Below are 12,887 nucleotides of genomic sequence, written 5' to 3'. Positions count from 1 at the left end.
GATGTCTTGAGAGCTGCACCCAGTGTTGGGTGGGCAGGCTGGGGCTCAGGCTGGACAGTAGACAGGGACAAGGAGCTGCTCAGGGGACTCGCTTGCAAAGGACACCGCTGCTGCCCCTGCTGAGTAGGGGCATGGCTGTGCTGCCCTGCACACTGCATCTGGTCACTGCTGCTGCCCAGCTCCCCCAGGCCACTTGCTCCAGATTAAACAGCCTGCCCAGGAGTCTCTGGGCCTGGACAGGACCACATGCCTATACCCTACTGCCAGGGAGCTGGGAAAGTGGGCTGCCAGGGTGTCCAGCTTCATCGTGGAGAAACAATGACAGGTGACTTTGGCTGGGCACTGGCTTAACTCAATCAATCTTCACAGCCCCAAGGTGCTATTATCTCTCCCATTGTACAGCTAACAAAACTGAGGCCCAGAGATGTGAAGTAACTTGCCCAGAGTCACACAGCTAGGAAGTGGCTAGCCTAATCTTCTCACCCAGGCAAGCTCAAGTCAGAAATTGGGCTCCTAATCACCTCACTGCTTCTTAGTGAGTCTGTTTCCCCTGGGTTCATATTGAACCTCGAAGTGGGTGCAATGCTGGGTGGCCTAAAGGAGGACAAAGGTACACTCTGCTAGCTGTGTGACCTCCTGTAAATTACTGAGCTTATCTGAGTTGCAGCTGACTCCTGTGGAGGTAACAACAACTGTTCATGCACCATGAAGCTCAGAGAGAGACCTATGTATGACACCCATCCTAAAAGCTGCTCCACCCCTTCCCTGATTTAAGACCCACCAGGACTTTGGCCATCTGCAAACTCCACAGTACCTAGCCTGGCACCTGGACCAAAACAAACTGCCAAAAAATGTCTGTGGTGTAAGTCAGGGAAATCCAAATGTTATGAAACGAAACCCCGTGAAAAAATTAACTATTCAGTAAGGTATGGTTAGTGACAAAATTATGTAATTTGTTTTATCTTATTTTATTTTTGGAATAATGACTGCTGTGTTTAAAAATAATGATATATGCTTGTTATAAAGATTTAAGAAAAAGAGGAAAATATAAGAAGAAAGTTAAAGCATCACCCCTGATTCTACCACCTAGAAGGAACCATTGTTTGATTTAGGTGATCATCAGTTAGCCATATATGTGTGTGTTTGTGTGTGTGAGAGACGAGGGAGCAGGGAGGAGGGAGGAGCCCTAGAATGTAAACATATAGGGAGGGTCACATAGCTGCCTGAACATTAATAAAAAGAAAATTAAAGAAAAAGGTGGGGTCACACGGTACACAATACTACTAAATGTGGTCATGCGCTTAGTCTTACCTGAATTTAGCAGAAGGCAAAAGGCCTGGAGTGAAATGTTGCCTGCCATCAGGGCTTTCCTGTTTAGACAGGGTTGGTTCAAGGTTTTCTAGTGCAGAAACCCCTAGGTATTGGTGGTGGCCCGCTGATGTGCTCAGATGCCACAGCACTCTGGGTGCTGCGGACAGGGCTGGTGCAGTCAGTCCATGCCCGGGGGAGGTCACCTGTGGAAGCTGCACCTATGCTCACCAGATGGCAAGGCCAGGCAGCCCCAGCATTCATCCTCACTCAGACCCTTGGAGCCAGGAGCTCTGGGAGTGCTGAGTGGGGGCTGGGGTACCCTGGCCTTCCAGCCTCACCCCCAACATAACTTTTGGTGGGACCCTAGAGGTCTCTCACTTTTGGGTCCCTGGTGCCTCCAGCAGAGCATGGTTGCACTTCCAGGGCACCAGCTGGGTTCTTCTTTCCCAGGCTACCCCTGGGCTCCCCACTTTCTTGGCTCTAGAGGAGGTCTCAGGGTCTGTGCGCTGCCAGCTTGTTGCCCCGTTAGGACTCAGCTTGGTCCCCAGAGCCAGCACAGTAACAGCCTGCACTTGGATGGTCAGGGCAGGAGTCCAGACCACCACCAGGACCATGTTCCACTGGATGCTGCACAGCATCAGAGCTCACTTTGGATCCCTGGTAGAAGCTGGAGAATATGCCATGGAAGGAACATGTGACAAAAAGACAGGCTCATTGGGTAGAATTGGACTGGGGCTGGAAAAAGAGGATTCTAAGTGAGCCTCAACCTGTCTCCAAGTGTCTGGTGGCTGCCACCTGGAGGAAAACATAGATATTGTTTTCTTGGTGCCCGATATTGACGTGTGTCCGTTGTATTAACACTGCCTGCAACAGGTACCACCTAGGTGGCAGGCAGGAGGGGACGAGAATGAGTAGGATGGCTCCTGCCGCTGAGGGCTGCCCAGCATGGTAGGGACAGAAATGATCCCAGGGCAGGGTGGAAGAGGTGCTCGAACAGGGAAGAGCAGGTGCAGGGAGCAGACTGCATACCCGACTTCTAAGACCCTGTACACAAACATCTCATTCATTATCATTTTTATATTAAGTACATGCTGAAGTGATACTACTGTATGGTAGGATAAATAAATTATATTATTAAAATATACTATTAAAATTAAATTCAGCTGTTTCTTCTTTTTAAAATGGTGGCTACTAGAAATGTGAAGTGACACATGTGCTGGACATCTGTGACTCATAGCTTTATTGGTTGGAGCTGCTCTGGTTGACAGCAATAGGACCAGGGATTGGTGAATAAGAAGCATGGCTTGGGTATCTGGACTTCACTTCCCCAAAATAACTACTCTGGAGGGGTTTCCTTTGAAGGGGTGAGTTTCCTGTCCCTATGTGTGCAAAAAGAGAGAAAAGACTGGGTGGATGAGCTCCAAGAGTACCTCCAACTCTAACCAGAGCTAAGCAGGCCTGTTTGCAGCCCACTCAGGGTCTCAGGCAGGACCATGTGCTAGAGTGCCTGTGGCATGCACACCTGAGGTCCCACCCACCATGGGACTATGCCCACAGGGGCCCTCCCAGCAGCCCTGCAGGCTTGGACTTTGCCTTGCCCTCGGCAGAGTGGGCTGGAGCATCTCCTTGGCTCTAGTGAGGGCTGCTTCAGCAGGAACAGCCACATTGGGCACCACACCCACCCCTTCCCAGGGGCTGCCATCTGCAGCCACCACTGAGCGGGCCGTGGGGATGGTGATGTAAAGGTGGGTATCATCCACATGGTAGGTTTGTGGTGGGTGGCAGCCCCCACTGGTCACCTCCCCGATGACCTGTGCCCGGCCCAGCTTCTTCATGATATAAGTAAATTCCTCTGCAGCACCAGCTGTCAAGCCACTGGTCAGAATAACCACGCTCTTCTTGGAGCCATAACGTTCACCTGGAAGATAGAAGGCCCTCCAAAATGGGGAGTCAGGTCATCACCTTAGGGCACCTTCCTTCTCTATACTATCTGGATCTATAGAAAGAAGGGCTTGGGATTTAGTTCTGTGCCCTTGTGTTTATATGCAAGTCCCTTCACCTTTCTGAGCCCCAGTTTCTGCATCTGTAAAATGGAGAAAAGGATGTGCTCCCAATACTAGGCATGTAAGTGCTTGAGAGCTTCTCCTTTTCTGGTTTTCTGGAGTGCGTGCCCTTTTCTCTTCAAGTGGTGGAAAAAGGCTTGACTTTCCAGAGAAAAGGGAGTGCTTCCTCTTCATGAATAATAAGAACACTTAACCTCACCACACTGTCTTTTCACTTCAGACTTTGGGAAAAGCCAAATTTGTGACTTATTGACAACAATCCTCTAGGACAGTGATATCCAATAGAAATGCAACGTAAGCAAGAATGTGAGCCACCCATGTCATTTAAAGTTTTCTAATAGCCACATTAAACAAGTGAAAAGAAACAAATTAATTTAATAATGCTTTAACTCAGTATATCCAAAATATATTCATCTCAAAAATGTAATCAATAAATTCTTACTGAACTATTTTACATCCATTTTTTAAAAAAATAAAAAGTCTTCCAAATCTGGTTGTGCATTTTACACTTTACCTCTCAATTCAGTGAACTACATTTCGATGGGGGCTCAGTGACCGCATGTGGCATGTGGATTTCATATTGGACATCACAATTCTAGGACCCCATGATCTGCAGTCTTGAGTCTGTTTTTAACTCCTGGTCTTGAATGTCTATTTGAATTTAGAATTCATCTGGTTCTAATTTTTATTTACATTTTGAAATATTAATGAATGTATGTATTGGAAGCTCCCCCCAAATCTTTGTGTGATAAGGAAATGTACAAATGTAAGTTGTGGGGTGCTTTTCTGGTCACATGTACTCCCCACCGCTGGTCTCCCAGCCCCTTTGTTGGATGGAAGAACAGGTTCATTGGCTTTCCAGGCTGGGTAAGAGAGATGAAGACTATCACTCAGGACGGGTTGTGAGAGCCATGGCTCTATTGAGAACAGGGCCTGCACTGCTCCTCTGGCCGCTGCTCTGGGTCCAGGGAAGAAACCCTGACAGAGTCACAAACTTTCTTCAGACAAGTGTGCCAACAGGCTGCTAAGAGAATTCTGCTAATCTGTGATCCTCCAAACCTGAGCACTGGAAATCCCTCATGGGGTTTGGTGAAGGGCAGGAGGGTCCTAGTTCTGCATTTGTCCTGCAGGATGATGGTAGTAGTGATGAGAATGGGGGGCATTTTGGTTTTAGACAACCCATTGCTCAAATTTTGGTGCCTTCACTTATTAGCTGAGTGATGTTACTGACAAGATTTCTGCCCAGCTGAGACTCACTTTTCTACTCTAGAAAATGGGCATAATGTTATGTTTTTGCAGGAATTAAAGATCACATGTACAAAGTGCACAGCATAAGGCAGGGGGCTTTATGTTCTATTACTATTACTTTAACCTCAACCCAAGCTTACTTTCTCTGACTTTCCAGAAGTATCTATAATGGGAACACGAAGGGGAAGACTTCTGCACATACCAGCAAGCTGGGTGTGGGTCCAGAGCTCACTGACAGAGTCATTGGGCCGGCTGTAGATTTTGTCCAGCAGAATTGGAGGCCCTTCATCAAAAAAGTAGGAGCACAGGGCGGAGATGGAGGAGGTGGGGCCCCCAAGGTTGAACCTGAGGGGAGGAAAGTAGAGGCTATTCAACTAGAGTTCAGAATGAGGCCCAGGCCTTTGCCCTGCTGAGGGTTCTAATCCAGGCAGGCTCAGTCTAGTGCCCTTTCCTCCTCCTCCAGAATTTCCTGTTAGGCGTTTCCCAAAGTACAAGTCTCTTGAGAACAAGACTTTGGGGCTAAATTTGTTTTGAAAATACCATACACCATATCAACCTCTTCTGATCACATAATATATATTATTGTGTGATACGTACTATATACATTACATTAAGGGCTCTGATAAGTCCTGCAGTCAGGAAATTGTTGATTAATTTCCTCCACTTACTGACCACAGACTGCTCCTCTGCACCCATGCTGCCTATGAGTGGACACATTTTGGAAGCACTGTCTTCCCCCAGCTGTGTTCTCCATAATTGCACAAAACCCACTAGGCCTCTCAGTTAAGGTGTCCTAATGTGGCACTTAGTATGGCAGAGTGCTCAGAGTTGTAGAACTACATTGAGGGTGAGGGAATCTTCACTCATCCCAGGCTATATGGATTTACCCTTTTGTGCAAACTCCCTGGGCTCCTGTCTTTTCATCTGTAAACAAAAAATGTGGAGCTGGCGATGTTTTAGGAGTCTCTTCATTGATGGACTAGGATGGACGGCCTGGGTTCAGGGCCTGAGATCTCAGAATCTGAGATCCTCCAAACCTCAGGTTGGAAGGGTTTTTTTGCAAAGCACACCTGAAGGTTGGGCCACCTCCTCTTTAAAAATTGTGGGCAGCATAGTTATACAGAAAGGGACTTAACATGAGGGGTGCTTAGATGTTCACTAGAGCATTTGAAGGCCAAAATCTTCAGTGGTGCCATAGGATACCCGCTTCCAACCTCCACCAACCTCCAGTGCTAGGAACACACACATTGGAACCTTGGGAGATGTTTTATCTTCCAGGGAGGAGAACCAGCCTCCAGGGACATCTAGTGATGACTAAGAACCCTTGAAGAGTTGTGCCAGCTGATGGAGCTGGACCAAATGCTCCCTCTCATCCAATTTCAGCAGCCTCTCTCCAGCAAGGGCAAGGGGGGAGTGGCCTGTGGGGGCAGACTAGCCCTCCACATGCCTATGGAGCATGCCCAGGGCAATCCCGGGAGGCGTGGGTCTGGCTGCCCCCAGGTGGTGTTCCCTGCCCTACCCTGCCTGCAGAAGGGAGGTCACTAACTAAAAGCATCCCTCCAACAGTAATTTTGTGATGCAAAGAATTCTTGTTGCACCAACAGTGGCTGATTAGCAAATTCCTCTGGGACTCTGGCTTTCCAAGTCTCATGACCAGGGTGGTTGTGGGTTGATTTTGTATGACATAAAGCACACCTGCAGGTGACAAGTCCTGCTGTCCCAAACATGGCTGATTATCAGGATCACCTGGGATGATGACTTTCCTCTATATGGATTATGGGGCCTCGTCCCTGGAGCTTTGGATTCAGTAGGATTGGGGTGGGGCCTAGAAATCAATGTTTTTAATGTCTCTCTTCCCCCTCCATCTCCGTTAAATCCTATGGCCAGGCAAGTTTGGGGGCCACCAGAAGAGCCTAGTGATTCTCAGCCTGGAATGCACATTGGGATCATCTGAGTATCTTAGAAAAATTACCAGTGTGGGGGCCTCACATGGCCAATTAAGCCAGAATCCCCAGGGCTACCTGATCAGCAACCACTGACCCCGGCCCACTGACCTCAGCCCACTGACCTCATGTCAATAATCATGGCATCTGTGTGCACAATCTTCTTCCAGACGTGCTCCACCAGCAGCTCTGAGACCTGGGTGAGCAGCTCACAGTCTCCAAACATGTCAAACCTCAAGTAGCCAATGTTGTCCTCAAGCACATTAGTGTGGAAGGAAAACTTGATCAGGTCTTCAAAGACTTCAGGGGAAGGGATCTGAAAGATTAGGAGGTCTGGCTCAGTGTCAGGAGGGGAGTTGATTTTAAGGCTCAGGAAAGTGGGCACCATGGTTTTCCTATATCTTATGAGAAATATTCAGGGCATGGAAGGCAACTAATATCTCTGAAGGATCTTCTCAACTGTGTGTCTGGGAGGTTATGTGGGTGGTGCACCTGGAATGTGAGCCCACATGTGGTCGGCAGCCTCTTTTCCGAGAATGCTCACATATGCCAACTCCACATCCTGCTGTCCAGACTGAAAGGCCCAGATGGATCTCCTCTCCACCCCTCTGCCCCCACTGGGTATATCTTTATGTCTCTGAGCCCATCTTCCTCTCCGTCCTTGGGGCAAGGAGGTGAGACATTAACTCTCAGGCACCTGAGTCTTTACCAAGGGTCTGGCCCCATGCTGAGCTCATTGCCAACCTTACCATCACCCTCAGAGCCACCCTGTAGAGGAGACACCATTATCCCCATCTTTTCAATGAGGACACTGAAGCACAGGGGGATGAAGTAACTTCCTGAAGGTCACACAGACAGCAAGTGGTAGAGCCAAAATCTGAATCCACAACTGACTCCAAACCATGAACCCTGCCTGCCCTGGAAAGGAGTGAGCCCTGAATTTGGGATCTGAAGGCCCTGTGAGCCTAACAGAGCTGACACATACTAGGCTCCTGCAACAGGCCTGGGCATCCTCTCCAAGGCTGCTGGAAGGCCACAGGCTCCATGAGCTGGACTGAGGCCCGAAGGTTGGCAGGAGCACCTCTAAGCCCTGCTCTGTCCTCAGTTACAAGCTTTTAAGCCACAGGATTCTCTCCTCTGCAACCCCCTGGGCCTCTCTTTCCCTTTTTGTACAATGGGGGTAACAATTCTGCAGGCAATACTTTGGGTGTCCTTAGCCCAGCTCTGATGTCAGCTTCAGCTGGACCCCTGTGGACAGTGCACTGTCCCTGGCACACCCCTATCTCTTTCTGCTGTACTTCTGGACCTTCTCCAAGCTGCCTCAGAGTTGGATAGAGTTCGTGTTCCAGGGCGACCTTCAGCCACTGAAGGACAGGAGCTGCTGGCTCCAGGAAGCACTCTCACACTTGTCAGCGCCCTGCTGTGATCTTCAGGAGCAACAGCCTCACTCCTTGCCCATCAGCGGGCTTTTCCTCCTTTCTTGTCCCACTCTCCTTGCTCCCTCCCTCACTCCTGCTCCAGTGACCACTGCCCACGTAAACTGCTTCACCCAGGCCCTTGTCAGGTCCTGCTTTCCAGGAACCCCAAGACAAATGCTGCTGTGCTGAAGTGTGGCTATGCAGTAAAGTCACAGATGATAGACGGTTTGGAGAGATGCTGTAAATGCTGCTTTGATAGAACTCTCAGCTGATGGGAGCACTTGGTGAATACTATGGCCAGCCTTGGCCACTGGTATGGAGAACTTTTCCCTCATCCACCCAGAAGCAAAACTCCTCAGCCTTGATTTCTGTTTTCCATGTTCTCCAAAGCTTCCCTGCTAGCTTAACGAATTGGACCCTAAGAGCCTCTCGCTCAGACCTTCCTGTGGTGAAGACCCTCAGATCAGACTGCACATCCACCAAGGGCAGTCCCTTCAGGGTGCAGGCCTTTGCATTTAAGGAAGGGAGGAGACGGCAGTTGGTGCCTAACCAAGGAAGGCCCACCACTGTGGTTATCACCACAGCACCCCTGGCCACTCTGGGGCCTGTGTCCAGCTCCATGCTTCAGCTCTGAGGCCACTGTGAGGCCAGGACCTCTGCCTGCTTCCCTGTCTCCATCCTCCCTGCTCAGGCACACAAATGGCAAATCCTGAGGCAGGCAGGTGGTGAGAATTAACACAAACCCCGCATTTCTGGAGGAGGAAATTCAGGGACACCATGCGCTTACTGACCTCTGTCCTTAACACCTACAATGAGCAGCCATGAAAACACTCGCAAACAAGAGTGAAACTCCCTCTGTACCAGGGGTTTTCAAACTGAGTTCTGGTGGATACCAATGTACTATGGAGGTGCTCAGGGGCCCAGTGGGCAGAGGAAGTGCATGAGGTGATGGTGAGAGAAAGGAAAAGATGTGACTAGTGAGAACTTGAACAGGAAAATGAGGCTGGAAGCCCTTGTCACACCAGGCCCAGAGCCGCGGATGTGCAGGCAAATGGCCAATTCATTCCTGGGTCTGTGGCAGGCTGAGTCTCCTTGTATCTCACCTGCATGGGCACGATCCCAGGAATGCGGTCCTTGGCATCCTCGGGGATATGGGCTGTCTTCAGGTGCGGGTCCCCAGACAGCAGCTGTAGGTCAGCCCCCAGCATCTCGGCCAAGGCCCCTTCTGAGGTCACCCTTGAATAGCGGCTCTGCAGACGACTCAGTTTGGCAGCCATCGTGGCTCCCAGCTCAGGAGAGGCATAATTATCAGCTACCAGCTTCCCGGTGGTCTGCAGCACAGTGGGCACCTTGGCACGCAGGGCCACTATGTCCTGGGCTGTGGAAAGGGCCTCACTCATGGGCACAGTGATGTCAGGCTCCACCCCAGCCAGGCCCCAGGCCTCACCTGTGCTGGCACTCAGGGCCATCTGTGTGGGTATGGAAGCACACAAGGGGCTACTGCCCACCTGGTAGATGCTCACAGAAAGCGCCCCTCCAGCTGTAGGCTCCCCGATAACTGTGGCCCGCTGCAGGTCCTGCATTGTGTGAGCGAAAGCCTCAGCTGCTGACCCACTGGTGTGACTCGTTAGGATGTAGAGGTCCTTGTGGGGCCCATAGCGCTGGCCGGCCACCTGAGGCAGGGTCCACACCTCTGTGACCCTTGAGGTGGCCCTGTCAAAGATGGAGTAGAGATGTTGGCGGGGCTCTGCCTCAAAGAAGTAGGAACAGAGCAGCGGCACAGCAGAGGAGTAGCTGCCGGGGTTGTAGCGCAGGTCGACCACCAGTGCAGCCGTGCCCACCAGTCTCTGCCACACCAGCCGCGTCAGCTGTGGCCCGAGGGCCCTCACTGTCTCCAGTTCGGCCATGGCATCGAAGCGCAGGTAGCCCAGCCAACCAGGCAGCACCTCTGTCTTGAACAGGGACTCAGTGAGGTAGGCGATATCCTCTGGAGAAGGGACAGCTGGGGGTGGTGGGTATAACTCCTCAGCCACAAGCTCGCCAGGGCTATGAAACACCAGCAGACGGTGGTCCCCAGACATCTCCTGCAGGTCGGCTGTGAGCTGAGAGGCCAGGGACTCCAGGTCCACAGCTGTGCGGTAGGCCCCCTGGGCCAGCTTGGCTCGCAGCAGGCCACTGGTCTGCCCGACCACTTCTGGCCGTGCATAGTGGGCCTCTAGTAGGCGCCCTGTGCCCTCCACCAGGGCACCCAGGCTGCGGTGGAACTCCAACAATTCCTGGGCTCTATCCAGGGCTTCCTCAGCCAGCACAATGGCGTCGGGCACCACACCACCCCCCAGCCAGCCCTCCCCATGGTTGTCAATGAAGGTGAGCACGGGCACTGTGAGCGCCAGGCTGCCCCCAGGCATCTCCAGCAGGGGCACGGTGAGGGTGTGCAGCAGGCTGCCTGCGGTGATCTCGCCCACCAGCGTGGCCCAGCCCAGCGACTGCATGAGGAAGGCCAGCTCCTCAGCAGCAGTGGCAGTGCGGTGGCTGACGAGCAGGTACACCCCACGCTGAGTGCCATAGCACCCTCCTGGCAGCTCGCTGCGGCTGAAGTACTCCTGCGTGACGTTGCTGCGGCGGTCGTAGATGGTGAAGAGGTGCACAGGGCCAGCATCGGGGCCCTGGAAGTAGGACAGCAGCAGGGGCACAGCATTAGATGGCCCCCCAGGATTCTGGCGCAGGTCCATAATGAGGTGCTCTGTGTCCTGCAGGGGCTCCCACACCTGCTTCAGGATGTATGGAGCCAGTGCCCCCAGCACAGAGGCATCCACAAACCTGTCAAAGCGCAGGTAGCCCACATTGCCTGGCAGCACTGACACCTGGAACACAGAGTCCACTAGGGCCCACCGCGCATTCTCGTCCTTGGGCACTGCTGGGGCCCCCTCCAGGGGATCTTTGGTGCCAGCCTCAGGCCCAGAGGAGGTTTCTTTGGACTTCACAGTCCTCACCACAAGCCTGGGGTCCTCTGACACAGCCTGCAGACCAGCATTGAGCTTAGTGACGAGATCCTCCTCAGAGACCACCAAGGAGAAGTCCATGCTGGCCAGGTGGTGCAGCAGGGTGGGCACACAGTCCACCTGTGTGTAGTAGTCCTGCAGGGCCTCCTGCAGGCACTGGATGACTCCCGGCAGGGCACGGCGCAGAGTGAGGATGGCCAGGGCTTGCTCTAGGGCCTGCTCTGCGGTTGTTCCCACACAGGGCAGCACCCCACTGCCCTCCCATGTCTGGTCGCCCCAGCCCAGGGGGCCTAGGGACCTGGACACGGGCACAGTGAGGAAGAAGTCAGACTGGCCTATCCTCAGCTTCTGGAGGTCCAGGGCACCCCCCACAGTACGTTCACCCACCACGATGGCCCTGCGCATCTGTTTGAGGATGTAAGTGATGTCCTCAGCCACACCCCCAGTGTGGCTGCTGGTGAGGACCACCACATCCTTGTCAGGACTATACCTCCCTCCCAGAACCTGGGGCAGGGTCCAGATCTCAGTGGTCGTATTGGAGGGGCGGTTGTAGATGGTATCCACATGCAGGACTGTGTTCCCTGGGTGCAGGTAGGAGATGACATAGGGGATGCCAGAAACATGGCCCCTAGTGCAGTGCCGGAGGTCTAGCACCAAGGCAGAGGTGCCCATGAGCTTCTGCCAGATGTGGGCCACCAGGAAGCCCCCCAGCTTGCTCAGCACCTCCTCGCCTGGGATGTTGTCCACACGCAGGTAGCCCACATTGCCTTCCAGAACCTCATGGTGGATGCCTTTCTGCAGCTGGGCAAAAAGTTCCTCTTGTGTCAGATCGGTGAGTTCTGCAGCTTTCCAGGGAGCTGTAAGTGTGCTGGGCTCATAGGAGATGACCAGGCGAGGGTCGTTCAAGGAGCTCTGCACCCCAGCTGTCAGCACATAGGCCAAAGTCTGAGGGTCTGAGATGGCTAGAATCTCACGACTCTTGATGGCCTGCTCGATGGCTTCCTGCATCCCCATCAGATTCTCTGGGAAACAGTAGTTATCCAAGAGGACCTTGGCCATGTCCAGCACCAGCCTCGGCTGAAACAGGTGTGTGGGGCCAGCCAGGCCACAGAGCAGTGTCAACACGAGCAGGGCCCATTGTCTCATCATGCGTATCCAGCAGGGCGGCTGGCTTCTACACAAAAGCTCTCTTGACTGTGTGCAGGGCTGTGGCATTGCCCTGTCCCGCTGCCTCCCTCCTTTGTCCTCCTCAGCGGGCAGACAGAAGGTCTGGAGCTAAAGGCTGCAGTTGGGGTGTGGTTTCCAGCTCTGATAAGCCTTTAATCCTGTTTAATTCAAGTGCATCAGCCCTGTGGATTGGGGAGAAGGGGCTGAAATGGTTTGACCCAGAAGGTATGCTGGATCTCATCTTTCTGTACCACCTTTGTATATAATAACGTGAATACCTGATGCCGGGGTTCTTGTTCACAGTCGAAGAATGAACTTCACAAACACTCAAGGTAGGAAAGCAAGTTAGAGGCTTTTATTTAGACATAAAGAGGAAAAAATTCCTGGCTCACACCAGGAGGGGACAAGAGAGCCAGGGTGGTGCATTGTCTAGGGGATTTATAGGTGGTTGAGAGACAAAGGGCTAGGGATGCACACCTGCTAAGTGGTCCCAAAATGTTTATCTTTGAAGAGACATTAAGTTTCTTATTAGTCTTCTAGGTTATTTACAAGAAATTTACTGCTCTGATTTCCTCCTAGGATAGCAGCTTCCTGGTCTGAGAGGGTATCAATCAAGACTGCCTGCTTTGCTCCCAAGGTGGGCTGAGTTATTGTCTGTTTCATAAAGAGTATGTTAAGAAATTTACTTTTTAACTAATTGGGTTTTAAAATACCATCTTATCTTCAAGATGGCAT

The 12,887-nt window shown here is 52.0% G+C and overlaps 1 protein-coding gene across 1 annotated transcript; it reads right to left on the bottom strand.

The window, feature by feature from the left end:
* Window positions 1–956: 956 nt before the first annotated feature.
* On the bottom strand, window positions 957–12,436 carry RBP3 (retinol binding protein 3). Its single transcript, XM_036919394.2, has 4 exons — window positions 9,087–12,436; window positions 6,691–6,881; window positions 4,825–4,967; window positions 957–3,229 (listed from the first exon to the last, which is right to left on the bottom strand). Exons 1-4 carry the CDS (start codon window positions 12,198–12,200, stop codon window positions 2,793–2,795), a joined length of 3,885 nt encoding a protein of 1,294 aa, XP_036775289.2. The 5' UTR covers window positions 12,201–12,436; the 3' UTR covers window positions 957–2,792.
* Between the last annotated feature and the right edge of the window lie 451 nt (window positions 12,437–12,887).

This window comes from Manis pentadactyla, chromosome 8, assembly GCF_030020395.1.
Source record: "Manis pentadactyla isolate mManPen7 chromosome 8, mManPen7.hap1, whole genome shotgun sequence".
NCBI lineage: Eukaryota > Metazoa > Chordata > Mammalia > Pholidota > Manidae > Manis > Manis pentadactyla.
This window is presented reverse-complemented; position numbering and strand designations above follow the sequence as displayed.

Bases quoted from the DNA above. Each gene is read 5' to 3' on its own strand.
- RBP3 (XM_036919394.2), bottom strand. From the start codon at position 12,200: ATGCCACAGCCCTGCACACAGTCAAGAGAGCTTTTGTGTAGAAGCCAG. The intron at 6,882-9,086 runs GTGAGATACAAG...CTAATCTTTCAG, and splicing joins CTGGGATCGTGCCCATGCAG to ATCCCTTCCCCTGAAGTCTT. The intron at 4,968-6,690 runs GTCAGTGGGCTG...TCCTCCCCTCAG, and splicing joins GCCATGATTATTGACATGAG to GTTCAACCTTGGGGGCCCCA.